The sequence below is a fragment of the Eumetopias jubatus genome, unplaced genomic scaffold, assembly GCF_037043125.1.
Source record: "Eumetopias jubatus isolate StellerSeaLion01/CBP00866 unplaced genomic scaffold, mEumJub1_p1.0 scaffold_16, whole genome shotgun sequence".
In the NCBI taxonomy this organism is placed as follows: domain Eukaryota; kingdom Metazoa; phylum Chordata; class Mammalia; order Carnivora; family Otariidae; genus Eumetopias; species Eumetopias jubatus.
Genome location: NW_028274822.1, coordinates 88,288,918 through 88,309,552, shown reverse-complemented (window position 1 = coordinate 88,309,552; position 20,635 = coordinate 88,288,918). Strand labels below are relative to the sequence as shown.

The 20,635-nt window shown below is 59.6% G+C and overlaps 1 protein-coding gene across 12 annotated transcripts in view; it reads left to right on the top strand.

Moving 5' to 3' along the window:
* NCOR2 (nuclear receptor corepressor 2) overlaps nt 1-20,635 on the top strand; it is a 182,412-nt gene that overhangs the window by 127,171 nt on the left and 34,606 nt on the right. For all 12 annotated transcript variants that reach the window (XM_028092423.2, XM_028092422.2, XM_088019535.1 and 9 more), the window contains exons 18-20: nt 2,223-2,365; nt 9,494-9,641; nt 13,829-14,459. In XM_028092423.2, the coding sequence (XP_027948224.2) occupies nt 2,223-2,365; nt 9,494-9,641; nt 13,829-14,459 (922 nt within the window). The remainder of the gene's footprint in view (nt 1-2,222; nt 2,366-9,493; nt 9,642-13,828; nt 14,460-20,635) is intronic.

Here is a 20,635-nt window from a genome sequence, read left to right as displayed (position 1 = left end):
GCCAGCAATATGAGGACACTCACCCAGCCTCTCACGTAGCTGTTAGGAAACCGGGGCCCAGAGAACAGAGTGGGTGGCTGACACCACACAGCACTTTCCAGGCAGGGCTTCTGGACAACCCTGTCCAGTGTTCCTTCTTGAGCCCCCACTCGCTTTTGGGAAGGGCTGGGTGACCCTGTCACCCTCATGAACTGCTGTTGCTGCTGCTCCAAGTGGAGTTAATTAGGACCAAAAGCCCCAGCCAGCCTCCAAACCACCTCTTATTTATGTGTTGAATTTGGAAATGTCAACCTCTCTGGGGTCCGGCCACCCTCTGGGCCCTCACTGCTGCTACCCGCCCACCCCCCCCCCCAGCAGGCCCAGATGGGAGACCCGCCCTCTCCCGCCCAGGGTTCCGGCCCGACGTGTTTGCCTGGGCTCTCTTGGCCCCGGCTGGGGAAATATAAATAAACTCGCGTCCCGTCGTCCTCCGCCAGGTTCTGTGGAAGTGGCAGCTGCTGTTGGCGCAGGCGGAGGGAAAGGTCAGGGGGCCGGGTGACACTTGATCCCATGCCCCAGCCCTCCCCTCCGCGCCTGTCCTTGAGGAACCCTGAGGAGCCCGCTGTGGAGCCACGTGGCCCGCAGCCTCCACAGGGGAGCAGGTGGTCTGTGGGGCTGGTACCACCTCCACCCCACGGGGTCCAGAGGCAGGAGAGCCGAAAACCTGGGTCCCCGCTCCCACTCTGCACTTGGCCTAGCACCATAAGCTCAGGAGTGGCTGTGGCCCCTTGAGCCTGTTTCCCCCACCTGGGGGTGGGGGGAACAGTCACAGCCTCAGTAGCAAGCACGAGACAGAACCACGTCTTTGAAGGGCTCTGCAAACTCCAGGTTCCTTGGCCATGTGATGTGGCGGTTTGTCGATGTTGTTCTTGTGGCAGTTTTGTTTTCATGGGAACCTGGTACATAGCGAGCCATTGGCACATGTTAGAACGGATGGATGGATGAACAAATGAATGACAGAAAATGCCAACACACAGACTGTTGGCCCCGCAGGGTCCTGCACCCCTGCAAAATCCCAATCATAGTCTCCCTGCTTGCAGCTTGATTTGATTCAAGGAAAATGGCCTCAAACTTCGTTATGAGCAATCTTTCGTTAGCCGTTGTAAGTCTTGCTCTGGGGCTCAGAGGCTGCTGTGTTCCCAGCAGTGTGACTCAGGCTTCATGCCGGCTGCCCTTGGGGGGCCCAGTCCTGCCCCCCCCGGCCCTTGGAGGTCTGGTGCCTGCCGTCTGTCCCTCTGGCAGCCCCCGGGAAGGGGCCGGCCCTACCCGCTCAGGCTGACCTGGCCGCGCAGGGCATGCCGAGTACATAGACGCTGCTGTGTGTGGCGTGCCCGTGTGTGCCGGGAGCTCCAGGGGCAGATGGACTGAGACCTGGGGCCGGGCTTCCCAAGTGCAGCTTCTACGTGCAGGGCGCTGCGTTTTTGCTGAGCCTGCTATTTACGGCGTTGAAACTAGAATGGGGTGTGGAGTGGTGGGGGGTACAGCTCTGGCCTGAGTTCGTGGGGCTGGAGAGAACTTTCTCCAACCTAGGTGGGTTTGGGGTGGAGTCTGCCAATTCCTGGGGATTTCTCCCCCTACCAGGAGTTGGTGAAGCTGTGAGAAGCTCACAGAGATGGGCAAGGGGGCTGCGTTTGGGAGGGCAGGTCTACTCCCAGCCCCTGAATCAGCCTGTGGGCCCCAAGCCCATGATGGCCTTGGGCTCCAGAGGTACCCCGGTTAACCTGGGTGAAGAGGCTCCTGGCTCCAGCTCACACCCACCCGGACCCCAGCCTCCCTCCCCTGCTAACGCGTTCCTTCCTTTTCTCTGGCCCTGGCCCGGTGCGGCCGGAAAACAGCCCTGTCTCCCGAGGCCTGAGGCCTCATCTGCAGCTGTGAGGGAGTGTCAGTGCTATAGGCCACAACAGCCAGGGGAGGCGAGAGAGGCGGGGGCCTGGGCGCGTACCCAGGGCGAGCACCTTCTTGCCCCTCTTGGTTCCTGGAGCCCGGGCCTTGCCCATGTAGCCTGGGCGGGGAGGGGTGGTGGCCAGGCCCCCATCCCCACCTTTCCGGCGCCCCCCCACCCCCACTGTGTTTGCTTTCGGAGCAGGGAGTCTCGTGCCTGGATTCAGAGCACTTTCAGCCTGGGGCTTCAGGCCGTGGACACAGGCCCCCTGCTGCCCCTCACCTGCTGCCTCCCTCCACAGGTCTTCTGGAACACGGCCGGAACTGGTCGGCCATCGCTCGGATGGTGGGCTCCAAGACCGTGTCTCAGTGTAAGAACTTCTACTTCAACTACAAGAAGAGGCAGAACCTGGATGAAATCCTGCAGCAGCACAAGCTGAAGATGGTGAGCACCACCCCCCAACCTGCGTCCCACCTGCCAGGGCCTCGAGTGGGGGCTGTGCCCGGGGGCAGGTGTCCACCAGTGTGCTCGTGCTTAGTGGTACCCGTGGGCTGGCTGCGGGAGTGGGTCTGTGCCGTAAACCCCCCCCTAGGCACTGGGACGGCCCCGTGTGCCAGGCTCGCCCTCCCGGGGCCCCACCTCGGCTCCCTTGCTCTCCTGGGTCCGACACCTCTGGGTGTGTGGAGGACGGAGCATGGCGGGTCGGGCGCTGCCTCACTGGGGACCGTGGCTGTCCTCACTGGGACGACGGCCCCGGGGCAGAGGAACCCCAAGTGAGTGTCTCCCCCACCCTGTTTCACCTCACAGCCCTAGGGCTGCCTCGGGGAGGGAAGGACAGATCAGGGAGCGCGCCTCGCTGAGCGTGTAAATGGTCTCGACGGAGAGAACCGCTTCCTCCACGGCCGTTTCTGCGAAGGAGGACCGTTGAGGGGCAGCCTCTGCCCTTCCTGCTCTCCCCCCCTCTTTCTTTCTCTACCTCTCTCTCTTCCTCCCTGACTCCTGCCCTTTTGGACACGCTTGTGACATGCCATGCACTGTCACCATTACAGATCTGGGGAAACTGAGGCTCAGCCAGGCTCATAAACAACGGACTGGGGGTTTGACGCACACCCGTGTGAGCCAGGGACCCATGCTCTGGATCACCAGGCTGCATATTTCCTTGTAGATATGCAGGTGTAAGAAGGTGGCACATAGCTGCCCTCCCCAGGACCCTCTTGGCCACCGCCCCCCCGCCTCCCCTCCCCCCAGTCGGGTGTAAAGTACGTTCAGCCGGTGCTGAGGGGCAAAATGCTGAATGGCTCCCCCCACGCAGCCCACTCGGGTGCCCAGACTGCCGAGGTCACGCGGCGTGGCAGGCAGGCTGGGGGTAGAATCACCCCACTTGAACGGTGCTTGAGCACCGTGCAGATTTTACGGGCAGGCTCCCCGGCCGCTCTGGGTGGGATCTTCCTGAATTGAGTGTGTAAGCAGCTTCTGGCTGTTCGAGGCCAGCTATGGAGAGAACCGCTTCCTCCACGGCCGATGCTGGGTCGTGCCCCTGTGGGCAGGGCTGAGGCCGACGCTCAGTCTTCAGTTGAGCTCTTGTCTGTCCCCCATTCCCAGTCACATGGAGCGAGGCCAGACCACCTTCTCCTTCCCTCTCGGCTCTTCAGACGGGCCCTGGTGCTCTTTGAGCTTCTGGCAGTGCTTCCTGGTACCCCAGGAGCTCTCCTTTTTTCCTAGATTTTCTAGGATTCTGATTTCCACGGGGAGGAAGACTCAGGGAGGCCTGAGGGCACATTAACGCCTGTTGAAATCCCTTAGAGCAGGAAGATTGCTGACTCCTGAGCAGCAGTGGCTGGGAGGGGCCTGCCAGGAGGCAGCCTCTGTGTATACCAGCTAGGGATTAACTCACGGGGGGGGGGGGGGGGGGGGGGGGGGGGGGGCGGGGCAGGAGGTCTTCCTGCTCCCTCCCCCTCCTCCCCCAGCCCTGCTCCTCCCAGCCAGCATCACACAAACCCAGCCATAGCTCAGGTTGTTGGGTTACAGGCCTCCCCTCCCAGATTCCCTCATGGCACAGTCCTGCTGTGCCACCAGGAACCCCGAACTCGAGAGCGTGGGTTGGAGGACCAGAGACCCCAGCAAGGTGGATGGTGCAGCATGGGCTCAGGGGCGAAAGTGAGGTCAAGTCCCAGCTTGATGACGTGGCACCTGTGTGACCTTGGGTGGCAATTTCGTCCCACCAGGCCTCCGTTCCCTCATCTGTGAAGTGGGGGAATAACAGCCCTTACCCTGAGAGTTGCGGTGAGGACTCTGAGTGACCACCTGGGAGGAACCTGCCAGAGGGGGGCGCCCCGACTGCTACCACTAGTAGTGGTGGTGGTAGAGGTCACGTTATATTTTAAAGCCACTGACCCCCTTTTTTTCTCAGGGATGTGGGAGGCGCTCTCTCAAATGGTGTGTGCAGGAGTAGCCATTGTAGGGACTCGGGCCAGGAGACCCGGATTCTAATCCACATCTTGCTGCTTACTAGCTGTGTGACTGTGGGCAAGCAGCTTGTCCTCTCTGGGCTCAGTTTTCCCAGCTGTGCAGTGGGGGCAATGCTAGTGGCCCCCTTGGAGGGCTGTTCTGACACTCATCCAAGTGGATGGATGTAAGGGCTTGGAACAGGGCCTGGCACGATGTGAGCGCCCCACAGCTGAGAGCTACAGCCAACGCCCGGTGGCTGGGGTCTCGCGTCTCCCTGGGTGCGTGTTGTATGTGGAGTGGGGCTGCTCCTAGACTGGCTGAGTGGTTGGTTGGTTGATTGATGGATTGAGTCAGTCAGTCAGTGTCTTTTATCTGAAAGGCAGCCTCTGGGATGGTGGAGAGCAGGGCTCTGAGCTAGAGAGCCAGCAGCCAAATGGTGCCGGCGGGCACACGGCCTCCCCACTCTGGGCCTCAGTGTCCTCTATAAAGTGAAGCGAAGACTAGGACCCACCGTCAGGGTTGTCGTGAGGAGTGGAGGAGTCCTTTGTAAGGGGTGGTGCCGAGCCCAGGGCCAGCGCTCAGTGGGTGCCGGGTGTTAGCCTCGCTGTGCACTGAGCAAGCCTTTCTTGAGCGCCCGCTGTGTGCCAGGCACAGCAGTGCGTGTGGGCTTTCCCTGCGGGGTGGAAGAGCTGTGGGCATTCCTGTAGTGGACGGCAGGAAGCCTTCTGCCAGGGCTGGGCTCTAGGTGGGTTGTGCTGGTCTGAGAGGAGCGTAGCTGAAGCTGATGGAGGAGGCCGCCCTCTCTGTTGCCTGACCCTGAGCACTGGTGGGTGATGAGGCCAGGAAACCATGGAGGGGTTTGAACCTGGGTCTGTAGGAGCGTCCCTCGTGGACGTGTCCTCCACTAGACGAGGCTCACACAGGACTCAGCAGAGCATGGTCTTGTTGGGTGAGCCAGGGACCAAGTGCACCGGACCAGAAGATGGGGCCAGCAAGCCGTGTTCTGAGGCCTACAGACGGGTGAACCTTGCTGATCATTTATTGGTGAGAAAAGGCGATTTGGGAGTGTGGGGCTGATTCTTGTTCCCCGCTGACCTTGAAGGAGCAATGGAGGAAGCACAGTGTGAGCGGATAGAGGGACCCGTCACGGGAAGCTGGGCTCAGCCTGGGTCCATCCATCCTGACAGGGGCCACCCAAGCTGCAGGGGTGAGTTCCCCGTCACTGGAGTATGCAGGCAGGCCTCACAAGATGCTGCTGAACTCCATGACCTCTGCCTCTTGCCCCTCCCTGGCCCTCTCCAGTCCCCAGGAGGAAGCTAGGTCCTTATGAATCCTGAAGCAGGGGCAGCCACCTCTGGCCATTGGCCAGGCCCCGTCTGGAGCTCCGAAAGACATGTCACCCTTGTCCAGTGCAGGAAGGAGCCGGGGAAGCAGAGGGTCAGTGGGTGTCCCCTCCCGCTTTACACCAGGCCTGGCCTGAGCATGGCCATGGGGCGACGTCAGCAGGAAGCAAGATCGGGTGGGCAGGCGAGCATGTCCCAGAGTTATGTAACATTTGGCATTAGTGACTTCTCCGAGGTTTTCCCTCCCCCTCCTTATGGCCGAAGGTTACCCTTTTCTCCCATCTGTGAATCCAAGCCCTGGGGCTCAGCTTCCGTGTTCCTCCGTCTCTGTCTCAGCCCAGGCCCTGCCTTCCCTTGTTTTCCTTTGTTGTCTCCTCCATCTGAGGCTGCATAGGCCGGCAGAGGGACATGGTCTGGGCAACTAAGTGCTTAAACCTCACCTGCATTCAGATCTGGGCTACTTAACTCGTGAGTTGTGTGATCTCTGGAAAGTGTCTTTGCCTCTCTGAGCCAGTGTCTGTGTCTATCAAGTTCATTCATGTAAAGAAATAGTTACAGAGCATCTGCTCTGCAGGTGCCAGGCACTGTTTCAGGTAGGCTGGGAGTATAGCAAAGAACAAGGATGCTGGCTCCTAAGGGGCTGATTCTAGCTTGAGAGACAGATTAACATACAAATAATTCCTGATTGTGGTCTGCAGGTGATAAGGTGAGGGATATAGTTGAGAGTGATTGATGGGGGGGGGCAAGGATCAGCTGATTTTGACAGGGTCATAGGGAAGACATCTCTGAGGAGGTGATGTCTGTCTGAGCAAAGCCCTGATTGAGGTGAGGAAGTGAGTCGCACTAGTGTCTAGAAGGATGTCCAGGCAGAGGAACGACCAGTGCAAAGGCCCTGTGGCTGGGGCACTGTCAGCATGTTTGCACAAGGAGGCCAGTGTGTTTGTAGCAGGACGACCGGGGAGGGCAGAGGTAGACAAACATTTCGGAGAGGCGGGGGGATCCAGATGTAGATCGTGCAGGGCTGTATGGAGTGGGGAGGACTTGGGGCTTTATATCAAGGGTTTCAGGGAGCCCCTGGAAGGTCTGAAGCAGGGAGCAGCATACTCTGGCTTGCAGAGCAGTGGCGCGTATCCATTGACTCAGTCCGGGAAAATGCCGGGCACATAGTAGGTACTTCGTAAACAGCTGCCATAATTATACCAGTTTCACCAGCATCTCCTGTTCCACACACGTCTCCTGATTCTGAGGTATGGGGCCATGTGTGCAAGGATTCGGTGTAATTGTTCAGACGCTCGGTGAGTCCCAGCTTCTCAGACCCTGTGTTGGGTTTCGAGTGTTGATGTCATACTTGCCCCGCTTGGCCTGTGGTGCCCTGGGCTGCTGGGTCTGGCAGCCTTCAGACCGGACTCGAGTCCCCATGAAGATGCACATCCTGGCCAGGCCCCCAGGAGCCCCTGTTCCCTGCCAGGCTCCCAGTGTTGCGGAGTCCCCACCCAACCCTCCCTGCCCGCCCCCCCCCCCCCGCCACCCACCACCCCCCTGCCCTGGGCAGCCGATCGACTGCCTCACCCTGCACGAGCACAGGAGTGAGTCCCTGTCTGCTAAAAATAGACTGGGGAAGAAGGGGAACCCTCAGCCGCACCCACAGAACCCACATGCCACACAACTTTCTCGCGCCTCCGTGGGCTCCAGCTGGGCCTCTGGGAGAAGCTTGGGGTTTGGGGCAGGGTCGGGCCAGCCCCTGGAGGCGGGTGGATGGCGGAGCTGGGCGTTCCCACGGTGGCCAGGGGACATTCGGCAGGGTGGGGCTATGGCCCTGGCCTGTTGGTGACGGAAACCGTGACTAACGGGCAAACGGACGTTTTCCTTTTCCTCCCCGTGTTCTGAGCGGCTACGCTCAGAGGACCCCCATTTGCTCAGGAAGAAGGCAGGACAGGAAGTGATCCCACTCCCAGGCTGGGGCTGGGGCTTGGGGACCCCCCTGAGGCCTGTTCCCAGCGCAGCCATGGTGAGCGCCTGGGGCAGGCAGGGCATTTGCCCCAGGAGTGGCCTGTATCGCGTTTTGGGTAGGGTGGCTTTCTCCCAGGGGGCTGGGGGATTGGTGGAGGGGAGATGCATTAGTTTCCTGTTTTCTGTAACAAAGCACCACAAACTAGGTGACTTAAAATAATAGAAATGTATTCTGGAGGCAAAAGTCTGAAATTGAGGTGTCTATAGGACCCTGCTCCCTCCGGAGGCTCCAGGGAGAAGCCTGCCTTGCTCCTCTAGCTTCTGAGGGTGGTCGGTCATGCTGGATGTTCTTTGGCTTATAGACACATTGCTCCCCTGTGTGCCTCTGTGTTCAAATTCCCCTCTTCTTATAAGGACATCAGTCGTACTGGACTCAGGGTCCACCCTAATCTAGTATGACCTCATCTTAACTAATTACATCTGCAAAGAGCTTATTTCCAAATAAGGTCACATTCTGAGGTTTGGGTGGACATGGATTCTGGGGGAACAATGTTCAGCCCTGTGTGAGGGGCTTCATTGAGACTGTTGGCATGTCTGAGATTGTTGAAGGTTCTGCTTCCTTCCTCAGAGACCCCAAAGGGCTCAGGCTGGGACCCTCCTGTCACTCCAGCTACATCGGGGTGGGTCGTCCCCTCTTAGGAACCAGTCCACTGCCTCTGGGAGTCCCTGGTCACCATGAGACCCTAGCAGTCTGCCACCATGTGTACCCCAACTACCAACTATGTGTTTAAGTCTCAGAGGCTGCCCCTTCGGTCAGTCAGTTAAGTCAGCCAGCACATGTGCTCTGAACCTCTGCCTGGCCCCCCGGGGCACCCCACCCAGGAGCTGCCAGCCAGGAGCGAGAAGCTTGTTCTTGACCTGAGGGGATAGGCATCTGGCTCTTTGAGTAAAGCAGCCGGGCTTCCGGGGACCATGGTGCCGTGTGGAGGGACATGCAAGGCTCTGCAGTGAGAGCCTTCTTTCTGTTCCTTGCACACACTGAGCTGGGCCCCACCTCGGGGGTCTGGGCTTGCGGTTCCCTCTACCTGGACCACCATCCTCCAGGGCTTTGCCTGGCCAGCTCTCTCTCAGTGCCCCTACTCGGCTCAGATGTCACCTCCTCCAAGAAGCCTTCCCCATCCATCTAGCCCCCACCCTGTCTGATTCCAGCTTGCTCATTCCCCCACCTCTGAGTCTCTTCTCTTAAGTGATGTGTTATTTGCTGGTGTCCCTGACTGGAAGACCTCTGTGGGCAGGGACCTTGTCTACCTCATTCATTGTGTGTCCTCAGCCCCGAGACAGTCCTGGCACGCAGGAGGTGCCCTGGAAAGACTGTCTCCCTGTCTCCCAGGGCTCAGTGAGGGGCAGAGGGGACATGCAAGGAAGCTTCACTCATTCCCTTGCTCCACACGTAGCGACTATGCCTGGCAGGGTGTCCTTTGGGGTGTATGGTCACTGCTCTGGCTGGGATAGTCAGAGAGGCTGGAGCAATCACGGGGGCTTTTAGGCAGAGAGAGCCCTTCCTCACCTGTTCCAGAAGGATGTCAAGGCAGCTGATAGGCCAGGCTGCGCCGTACGTGTATCTGGGACTTGATGGAAGAATAAAGTCCTCAGTAAAAATAACCACTGGCATGCTTGGCCGCTACAGTGGGGCGTGAGGGGGGAAGGTCGCCTCATGGCCACTCGGCTGGTATTGCTGTCCATTGCACCTGTGGTGAGGCCTCAGGCACAGGGAGTCCCCGGGCTGACGGCCCAGGCCCAGGCTGTGACCGCCGCTGTCCCTGTGCCCTAGGAGAAGGAGAGGAATGCACGGAGGAAGAAGAAGAAAGCCCCAGCTGCCGCCAGTGAGGAGGCTGCCTTCCCGCCTGTGGTGGAGGACGAGGAGATGGAGGCATCAGGCGCAAGCGGGAATGAGGAGGAGATGGCAGAGGAGGCAGAAGGTGAGGGGCAGGAACTGAGCTGTCCCAGAGATGTCTGGGGCCTTCTGCAAAGAGGCCTGGACTGCCTTGGAGGGGGAGCATGGTGATGGTGGTGACAATGGTGGTGGTGGTGGTGATGTTGATGGTGGTGTTTGTGGTGATGGTGGTGGTGATGATGGTGGCGATGGTGGTGGTGGTGATGGTGATGGTCGTGATGTTGATAGTGGTGGTGGTGATGTTGATGGTGGTGTTTGTGGTGATGGTGGTGGTGGTGGTGATGGTGGTGGTGGTGGTTGTGATGGTGATGGTCGTGATGGTGGTGGTGGTGGTGGTGGTGGTGGTGATGGTAATGGTGCTGATGATGGTGATGGTGGTAGTGGTGATAATGATGGTGGTGGTGATGGTGACAATGGTGATGGTGATGACGGTGGTGGTGGTTGTGGTGGTGGTGGTGGTGGTGATGGTGATGGTGGTGATGATGGTGATGGTGATGATGGTGGTAGTGATGGTGATAGAGGTGGTGATGGTGATGGTGGTGATGGTGCTAGTGGTGGAAATGGTGGTGATGATGGTGGTGATGGTGATAGTGGTGGTGATGGTGATGATGGTGCTGATGGTGATAGTGATGGTGATGGTGGGGGTAATGGTGATGATTATGATGGTGATAGTGGTAGTGATGGTGATGGTGGTGGTGATGGTGATGATTATGGTGGTGATGGTGATAGTGGTGATGATGGTGATGGTGGTGGTAATGGTGGTGATGATGGTGTTACTCCCAATGCCCCATTTTGGATCATAAACTACGCGGGTCTATACCTACCCCTCATGGCACGATGTCCCTGAAGACCCCAACCCCTGCTTAGCTGAGTGTCTGTGCCTCACCTGTTAATCTTCCAACCCAGAGCTGCCCCAGTTGGGCCCTCATGTGCCTGGTGAACAGAACCTCTTTCCTCCTGCTTCTGCCTAGGGTGCCTTCCTATTCCTCCTGTCTGCCGGCCTCTGCATTCAAACTCCCAAGCTTCTGCCAACATGGTGAAGGAAGGTGCGAGTCACCTCCTGGCTCAAGCCAGGCCTGCAAATAAATTCAAGCTCTGCCAGCCCCCAGTGCATTCGTCAGCTTGAACCCTGCTTCCTGGTTGAAAACCAGGAATTGGGCCATGTGTTTGCTCTTGCCCCAACTTGGGGATGGGTCTGGGGACGGAGTCTGGCCTCCTTGCTGCTCTGGGTCTCTCTAGTCCCAGTTGGTGAGAGGCCTGGCCAGTGTCTGATGGAGGGCCGCAGATCCCTCTGCCCTCATTTTCTGGGTCCTGGGTTGATAGCCAGGGAAGGAGAAGGAAGCAGAAACCCAGTCTCCCTCCTTAAATGCCCTCCCAGCTGTCTCTGCGGATAGGATGCAGCCTTGGTGGGGAGTAGAAGGAAGCCAGACTTTGGCTCACCACTAAGCCCAGGACAGACACTGCCCAGTAAGAGAACTGTGTGGTAGTGAAGTGTCCGTCACTTGTAGGGTTTGCAGGGGTGGAGGAGGGGCATTCTGTGCTGGGTGGGGGAGGGGAGGGCTGGTCTGGCAGAGCTGAGGCTCTGTGACCACCTGATGGCTCCGAGCAGATCCTGTGCAGTAGGGTAGAAAATCCTGCACAAAGGTACAGGGTGATACTCCCACCGCATGGATGAGCTTTGAAACTGAGGCGCAGGGAGAGGAGAACCACTCTCACAGGGTGTCACATAACTGGTAGACTTGGAGTTGGCCAGTCCAGCCAGCCTTTGCTGTGTAACCCTGTCCCTTGTGACCAGGATGGGGGAGGTCAAGGAGGTTCTGGGTTAGGGCCTGAGGTCGCCCCTGTGGAACCTTCTAGAAAGTCCAGCCAGCCCCAGCGTCATGGGCAGACCCCTCCAGGGGGTAGGCAGCTAGTGCCTTGTTGCATCTAGGCAGAGGTGAACCATCCAGGGAGGGAGGATTCATCCTCTCTTCAGTGTCTCCGCAACAATCATGGTCTCCCGGTCCCAATCAGAGCGGCAGCCTTGAGTTAATCCCTTGAACCGTCACAGTGACCCAGTGGAGTAGGTGCTCTTGTCACCCTGTTTACAGATGAGGAAACTGAGGCACAGAGCGGTTACCCCAGGTCACACAGTTGGCTTGCTTGGGGACCAGGGTTGAAACTGGTCAGAATTGCAGATCCCTGGGCCCTTCCTGGACCGATTGATGAGGCAGCGCTTTGGGGGTGGGCCCCGCAGTCCCAAGTCTTCACAATCCCTGGCCTCGGGCGCACGCTCGCCCCTGAGAACTCCCTCGGTGAGGAAGAGAGCTTGGCAATAACCCCGCATTTTGTGGATGAGCAGACTGAGGCTCTGGGAGTTAAGCCACTTGTCCAAGGAGTGTCCACATTGGCCCCTATGCCCTGGTGTCTTTTAAGTGAGCGGAAAGAAGTGGCATCACTGGAGTCTGCATGCATAGGCAGGAGCCCAGTGGTTAGGGACACAGGACGCGGGGTCAGCCCTCTCCTGCCCCCATGCAGGATAGCCTGGGGCAAGTGCTTCGGCCGCTCCATGCCTCAGTTTCCTCGTCTGCACATGAGATGCTGCTTGTTCTGATCTTAGGGGTTGCTGAGGATTAAATGAGTCACGAGCATGAAGGGCTCTGTGCACAGCTCAGCACCCACAAGAGAAGCCCTGTTGTTCCAATTATGATTTCTGGGAGCGGTGGGTTGTGAAGGGAGGTGAGCAGTGGGAGAGGCTGGGAAGGGGGCAGTGGGGGCTGAAGAAAGCCTTCTTGCAGGGCCATGGCACTCCCCTGCCCACCTGGCTCTGCGGCTGAGTGGTGGGATGGGGTCCAGGGCCCCAAAGGCCGCTCCTGCAGCCCTGCCCACCTCTGAGGTCAGCACTCCCACCCTCAGAGTCCTGGGGACACAGATTCACAGAAGGCCTGTGACTTGTCCAAGGACACCCAGGAGTGGGCGGGACTGACTCCTCACCCCGCACCACCTCACTGTGGGCCGGGGCCGCTGCAGGTCACCTGTGGGTCTGAACGGAGCGGGCACGTCGCTCCAAAATGAGGGCCGCTAGAGGTCTCCCTGTTCCCGCCTCCCTGGCCGCCCCTCTCTCCCTCCTGCTGCTCCTGCTGTCTTGCTCCTAATCCTTCTCTTGCTTCCTTCCAGCCTTACACACCCCTGGGAGCGAGGTGCCCAGAGGGGAATGCAGTGGCCCAGGTACGAGTGTGGCTGGCTGGCCTGGGGGTGGGGTAGGGTAGGGCTGTGCTGGGGTCAGGGGCATCAGGGGCATCCCGAGGTCACCTGTCCTCAGCGAGGGGCCCCAATCCTGTGAGCATGCCTCCGTGAGTGCCAACATCTGTGCTCCTGCTGCTTCTGTCCCCCTTCCCCGTGTGGTGTCTGTTCGCCGTGCTGTTCCCTGACTCGCTCTTGCAGATCTGTGCACTTGGCTCCACTGTCCTGTTGATTTTCACCAGTGTTCTCATCCGTGACTTTCACCTTGTTTGATTTCCCAGCAGCAAAGTGCAGGGCTTTTCACGTGTCCCCATTTTACACAAAATGGGGGAAATTGAGGCCGAAAAGTGACAGGAGTATTTTTTTTTTTTTTTAAGGCTGAAGAGCCAGGTGGGAGGCTAGCCTCCCTCGCTCTTCATCAGTACACGCGTTCCGTCACTCGGTTAACACTTAACTGTGCACCTGCCAGGTGCCAGGCCGTGTAGGAAACCGAGGGGGCATGCTGTGGGGCCCTTTCCCGTCGGGCTCCTCAGAGTTCCCTGACGCAGTAGCCAGTAGTCACCAAGTGCCACCCCGTGCTGCCACACCGCTGGCTTACTTCCCCCGTGAGCTGGGATCTGTTTCCACGCTCTGCAGCTGGCGAGAGCAAGGCCCACAGGTAACCTGTGTTACCACGGCCGGGCTTCCAGCCTGGGCAGAGCCAGCGGTGGAGTGCAGATGAAGGCCCGCGGCCCTGGCTGCGCAGGGGGGCCAGCGACCCCAGGGGCTGGAAGTCAGTGAAGTGGCTGGGCGCCAGGGTCAGCATGGGGAGAAGGTGGCAGTGGGGGAGGCAGAGCCCGAGGACCAGGAGGGGCCTCAGGGCCGCTGTGGTGTCAAGCTGTGGGGCCGCTCAAGGCATCCCGAGTTTGTGCCCTGGAGCTGGGATGGGCAGGTCCGCTTCACCCCTGAGCCCCCCAGCGCCACTCACCCTGCCTCTCTCTCCCCCTACAGCCACGGTCAACAACAGTTCTGACACTGAGAGCATCCCCTCGCCCCGCACCGAGGCTGCCAAGGACACGGGGCAGAACGGGCCCAAGCCCCCACCTGGCCCCAGCACCGACGTGCCACCCCCTGAGCCACCCACCCCACCGCCAGAGGACGCTCTGGCCCCCACCGAGCCCACCCCAGCCCCCGAAGCCACCGGCCCGCCCACGCCTCCGCCAGCACCCGCGTCGCCCACCGCACCCCCTCCTGTGGTCCCCAAGGAGGAGAAGGAGGAGGAGGAGGATGTGGCGGCCCCCCTGGCGGCGGCAGAAGACGAGCAGAAACCCCCTGTGGCCCAAGAGCTGGCTGTGGACGTGGGCAAGCCGGAAGAGCCTGGTGAGGCGCCCCCCGCGGAGCCCATCAAGAGCGAATGCAAACAGGAGGCCGTGGAGGAGGGACCTGGCAAGGGCAAGGGGGGCTCTGAGGCCGGTGCCGAGTCCGTGCCCGAGGGGGCCCTCAAGGTGGAGAAGAAAGAGGGCGGTGCCCCTGGGGGCAAAGCTCCCACGGCCAAGGGCGCGGGAGCCCCCCAGGACAGCGACTCCAGTGCCACCTGCAGTGCAGACGAAGTGGACGAGCCCGAGGGGGGCGACAAGAACAGGTGAGCGGGCAGAGCGGGTGGCGGCTTTGGTCTTCTGCCAGCATCGAGGGGCAGTGCACAGGCCGATTCGGTGCCTGCCCTCAGGGAGCGTGGCTGGATGCAGAAGGGCGCAGCCCCAGGCCGTCTGGAAGGGGAGCGTGCCACGCAGTGGGGCTGGCTTCCCAGGGCTGTGGGTGGCTGTGGGTGTGGCCAGGTCCCTGCCCCTCTGAAGGCTCTTGCTGCTCCAGCTTCTGGGGTGGCTGACCGTGCTTGGCGTTCCTCAACTCGTAGACGCGTCATTCCTGTCTTGGCCTCTGTCTTTGCGTGCTGTTGTCCTGTGTGTCTACGTGCCCAAGTTTCTTCTTGTGAGGACGGCATCACTGGCTTCGGGTCCACCCTAATGACCCCATCTTAACTTGATCACATCTGCAAAGAGCCTGTTTCCAAATTAGGTCACATTCACGGGTCCTTGGCTCTTTGGGCTTGAGCATGTTTGGGGGCTGGGGGGCGCTGCTGGGGGCGGGGGGGCACAGTTCTATCCTTAACAAGGCAGGAACAGCAGGTGCCAAGGCCCGGGGGTGGGAAAGAGCCTGTGTGACTCGGGCAGAGTGGTAGAGCCAGTGAGGGTCAGGGCTGTAGTCCGTTCTTGGGGGAACGCCCTGCTCAGCTGGGTGTCACTTGGGCTCAGAAAGTGGCTGGCTGCCGATGCAGGGATTCAGTGGGCGTCTGAGAGGCACAGGGAGACGGCTGCCCCGTCCTAGCTGACAGTGATGGGGGGTCTGCCTGCAGATGCTTGTGACATGCTCCCGAGATCACTGGTGGCTCATGTCCCACCTGCTGAGGGTCCAGGTGTGGGAACTTGGAGCCCCTGTCCTGGCTCTCAAGTCGATTGAGCCGTTGAGGCTGCTCTTCTGCGGGGGTGGCCTGGAGGGACCCCCCCCCGTGCCGTCCTGTTTGGGTGCCGCCATGTCTGAGATGTGTTCCTCCCTTTCTTAGCTTTGTCTTTGCTCCTGGCCTGGGGTGCGCCACCCCACCTCTGACCCAAGCCGCTGGAGCACTGGATTTTACCCATGTTTGGCACAGATGCTTGAGGACCCTGAGCCCTGAGACCCCCGGCCAGAACCAGAGCTCAGACCCCCGAGTAGGGGCCGGCTGCGGGCAGCTGAGGGCAGAGGTGCAGAGACCCGCTCCCACCCACATCTGGACACTGGAGGAATGTTTTCTAGTGAGGCAGGCGGGTCGTTTTTATTTTGTCTAAAAACAGTGCGGTCTGTTGTCTCTCCTCTCCCGTCTCTCGGAAAAGTTTTGGGCAGAGCGAGAGGGAGGAAAATCTGACTTTCAAATCGCCGAGTTCACTCGGAGCCTTGCCTCTGCCCCGTGATTCACCTTGGGGCATGTTAAAATGGCAAGTTCTAGAACATTTCATGTGAAAATCAGATTCATCCAGAGCTCTGGGGGGTCTTCCTCCACAAAAGGAAGTGAGCCATGTTGTCCTCAGATTCCTGTGTCCGGGGGTCCCTGGGAACCACTGCTGGCAGGAGCCTCGCCCCGTTTGTGTCAGGAAGTTAGTCTGGTGGGTGGCCCTGTGACCAGCAGAGGCCCAGCCATTAGACTTCTGAGGGCTCAGAGGCTCCTGAGCTTCTTGCCCTTGGAAAACAGTATGCACAGTGGCCCAGTCGTCCAGGGAGGGCCCACGGCCAGGGACCCGCTGCTCCAATCACTCTCTGTGCCTGGGTAATGGGGTTAGGGCGGGCGGCTCCCCACCCTGCTCCTGCTGGCCACAGGGACGGAGTCATGGAAACATGTTTCTGCTCTTAGCGGGAAGAGTGCTGAGCTCATGGGGCAACCACGCTGATAAGCAGCCTCCTGGAGTCTGTGTTTTGGGTTCACATGGCCTGCCCAAGACTGGGGAACTGGGAAGGCTGGGCTAAGCCCCGCCAACCCCCTGGATCCCTCTGGCCAGGGCTGAAGTCCCAAAGGCTACTTTCAGCTTCCCTCTCTCCCCCGACAGCCCCACCCAGGGACGTGTCCTTCCCTCCCTTGGCTAGGTCTGCCTCCATCTATTCTTCCTGCCTGAATGTCCAGCATTCGATCCCCAGGGAGCAGCGGCCCTGGGCTGGGAGTCAGGACACCTGGTTTGTCACGCCCTGTGTGACCGAGGCTGGTCCCCCGCCCTCAGAGCCAGGCTGGACTTAGGCCAGCTTGCTGACCTCTTCCTGGCTGGCCGCCTGCCACCACCCCCCCCCCCCCCCAGCCACAGCCGCGCAGGCAAGATGCGTCAGAGCACGCCCTGGCAGCCAGGGCCTCCCGGAAGGGCTGGCGGGACGGGTGGGCCCCTGCGCGACCCCAGGGCCTGGCCGGTTGCCCACCACCCTCCTTCCCGCCTGGCAGCCCTGGTGTGGTGAGCCAGGCGTCCCTGGACAGGCCCAGGATGCATCTCGTTTTGGCTGCTGCCGGACGACCTTTGGAGAGAGAAATCATATTCTGCTTTTACTCTCCATCACCTTCTGCCAGGCAGCTCCGCCTGGGAGTTTTCTTGGCTGACGACCAGAGATAGTGGATTTGATTGCTAAGCCTTGAGCTCGCCTGCCCTCCTCTGTCCCAGTTTCCAGAGAGGGTGCCTGGGCACTTTCTGGTGGGGTGGAGACTTCAGAAAGCCCCTTCCCCTGGGCCTCAGTTTTCTATAAAATGGGTGTGGTGTCCCTACTTTCGGGCTTCCTGTGAGCGTAACAGAGGTCATAACATAAACTGCAGCCTGGTGCCAGGCCCACACACGCGAGGTACTCCGTGAACAGTTAGCTGCCTTCAGATCTGCTTTAGGAACACCGAAAGTTTACTCCAAGAGCGGGCTGGAGTGTGGCTTCTTCCCCTGTGCCCCTGAAATTTTGAAGGAATCCCAACAGCAATTTCCCTTTTATTTCTTTATTCCGTAAATGATTGACTGGGCACCAGTGTGTGCCAGGCGCCCTTCTAGGTGCGAGGGATGCTGGGAACAACAGATGAGCCCTGATTCCAGAGTGCTTCCATTCTGGCAAGAGTGGGTAGTATGGGATGGGAACATTCAAGAAGCAAAACTACTCCTGTGATAAGTGGGTGATGGGAAGATCAGGGGTGCTGGGCAGGGGCTGTGCGTGGAGCAGTCAGGGATGCCTCTCTGAGGAGGTGGCATGGGAGGGTGATCAGAGCCTGTAGTGGGAGGTGTGGGAGGAGTGGCCAGTGCAAAGGCCCTGCGGCTGCATGAGCTTATGCTCGGTGGAGGGCAAAGAGGGCTGTGGCAGAGCGGAGGGAGGGAGAGGGACAGGAGAGGAGGTGGCAGGTGGGCAGGGACCTGCCCCCACAGGGAGCAACAGAACCATGTCTGTGCAGACAGTGTTCACGACCAGCCTTCGCTCACCCTCCAGCATGGCAGCAAGGATGAGCTCAGCCTGGTGATTATAGGGAAGCTAAGGGGGGCACTTAGCAGACAGAGAGGGGCACCCTGTCCAGACCCAGGGTGTCCCCAGTCCTCCGTTGCTCATCCCCCTCCCCCAGCCCTGGCCCTCCAGCGTGGGAAGAAAACCCACAGTGATTTGAGGACCACCTGACCCGCTTGGCCCCGGGCACTGCTCTCCGTGCTTCGTGTGCAGCCCCTTGTTCCACCCACAGAACAGTCCTGGGAGGGCAGAGTGACTGTTCTCATGCCCATTTTACAGATGGGGAAGCCGAGGCACAGTGGTTCTGTCCGACAGCTGAAGGTGGGATTTGAACTGGGAGCATGAGCCCTGAACCGCTCCCAGCCGCATTGCCGGCTTCCCCTCTCCTCCTGGGTCACATGCCTGGTGCCAGGCTCCGAGAGCCGCCCCCGCCCCCACCCCGGGCCTCCGGAGAGGAAAATAGAAGCTGCTGTCTTCCAGGAAAACAAAGGAAAGAGCACAGAGGCAGGGCTGCCCCTGAGGAGGGCTCCTGGAGGCAGCGCTCACCCACTGTGGTGGCTGGAACGAGGGAAAGTTGGGAGTCCTGTCCATGCTAAGTATCTTCCTGCTCCTTTGGGGGTTCCAGACACTGAGGCTTGTGAAGGACTTGAACCCAGGCCCTTGCTCTTGGATGCTGGCCTCTTAGATTGAGAGGTTGGGCTGGCGTCAGGAGGCCTCCCGTAACCGTGAAGTGCTATGCCCATGGCCCCAGCCCCCGCTGAGCTCCTGCCTCACTCGCTGGGGGACTTTGGAAAGAGGAGTCTGGGTCTCTGTGTGTGCCCTGAATGGGTGCTTGCTCAGAGCATTTGAGGGGTGGTCCCTGCTCCCCTGCTCTCTAATGTGATGGGTCCCTCCCTGGGTGAGGAGCTGTGGGAAAACCGAGGCAGGACCCAGGCCCGAGGGGAAGGCCCTGGTTCACTGGCAAACACTTCACTTTATATGTGTTATAAAAGCATGCTTACATGATAGAAAATGTTACTGTTTACCTTTAATACTGTGTCTTATAGTAGTTTTGTATTTTTGTACACCTGTAAAATACGACATTTTGTCATCTGTGGACACAGTACAGTTAATCAAACTCTTGATTTCATGGCTAGCACATAGTCCATTCTTTATTTTCTTCTCACGACAGCTTTATGGAGCTCTAATTCCCCGACTGTACAAGTCAGCCGTTAAAGCGTGCAGTTGAGTGGATTTTAGTCTGTTCACAGAGGCGTGTGACCGTCACTGCCGTTGAACTCCAGAACGTTTCCGTCACCCCAGAAAGAAGCCCTGTACCCTCCAGCATCGCTCCTCGTTCCGCCCCCAGCCCCTGGCCTCCACTCAGGTCCCTTCTGTGGATTCTCCCCTTCTGGACATTTCTTACCAGTGGATCCCCACAACACGTGGCCTTTTGGGTCTGGCTTCTCTCACTCGGCGTCTTGTTCTCAAGATCCGTCCACGTTGTAGCAGGTGTCATACTTCTTCCTTTTTATGGCTGAATCGTAGTCTGTTGTGAGGACGGAGCCCGTGTTTGGATATATGGGTGGCTTCCACCTGTTGGCCATGGTGATGGTGCAGCTGTGACCTTCGTGAACAGCTTTTCTTGTGGGCCTGTGTTCTCAGTTCTCGTGGGCAGACCCCCAGGAGCCGGGTCGCCGGGTCAGGTGATAACTGTGTTTCGCTGCTTGAGGAACGGCCAGACTTCTTCAAAGCGGCATATCCATTTTTAAGTTGAAGTTTACAAGTGTGGCTTGGTTTAAATGGGTGCTGGGAGGCAGAGGGAAGAGGAGGCTGGGCGTGGTGTAGGGTTGAGGCAGGTGGGGCAGTCAGGATAGCTGATGGCGTAGGTGCTCAGGCCCGTTAGGGTGCCTGGGCCCGGGGTCCTGAGTGCAGGGGAGCAGGGAGGGGCGGCAGCTACAGGAAAGGCCCCGGAGTTTGTGGAACAGAGCGCGAGCAGGGCCTGGGGAGGTGGCGAGGTGAGGGCGGGAGGGAGGGTGAGCAGGTGGGGAGGACCGTGGAGGCCGGCTGAGCATGGAGAAGTCAGAATGACCTTCCCCTGCGCCTGGCCCCACCTGCACGCCTCGGGCAGCCCCAGCCGGCATCACCGTGTCTGTCTCCGCTCAGCCGAGCGTGTGGCAGATGCGGGTGGGAGGCAGGTACCCGCAGCACAGCCTGTCATGGCCACGGCTCGGTGGCCCCGCCACCGAGAGCAGAGGGCACCGAGGCCCCGAGTCAGGTGTCTGCCCAACTCCATCCGCAGGAGACGTGCTTTCCTCTTCGCTGGGGGTCTGGCACCAGCTGCTGGGTTGCAGAGTGGTATGAGCTACGTTCTGGTTGTCACGGCTCTTACCTGGAAGGCAGTGGCTGTGGCTTCTAGTCTGCACATGGTATGGTCGCAGTGCACAGTAGGGGCTGTGCCCACACGACCCTCGGCTTTGGGGACCCAGCCTTAGCTTTGCCCTCTGGGTGAATCCCAGCCCATGGCCAATGCCCTCGTGCACCCTGTTTGGTCATCTGCTGTGGCGTCCTGCAGGCCGAGACTGGATCCCGGGTCTCTGTGCTCCCCAGGCACAGTGCTGGGTCTGCTGTGTGCTCAGCAAGTGTAGATCGCAGGAGAGAGTCAACAGCTGGGCAGGAACCTGGCAGCCCTGGTGGGTGGGTGAGGATGTGAGGTGGGGGCAGACTGAGCTCCCACCTTGGAGACTCCGTGCCAACTAAGAAGCCAGACGGGGTTTGTGGCAAGTTGCTGTGCCCAGTACTCTG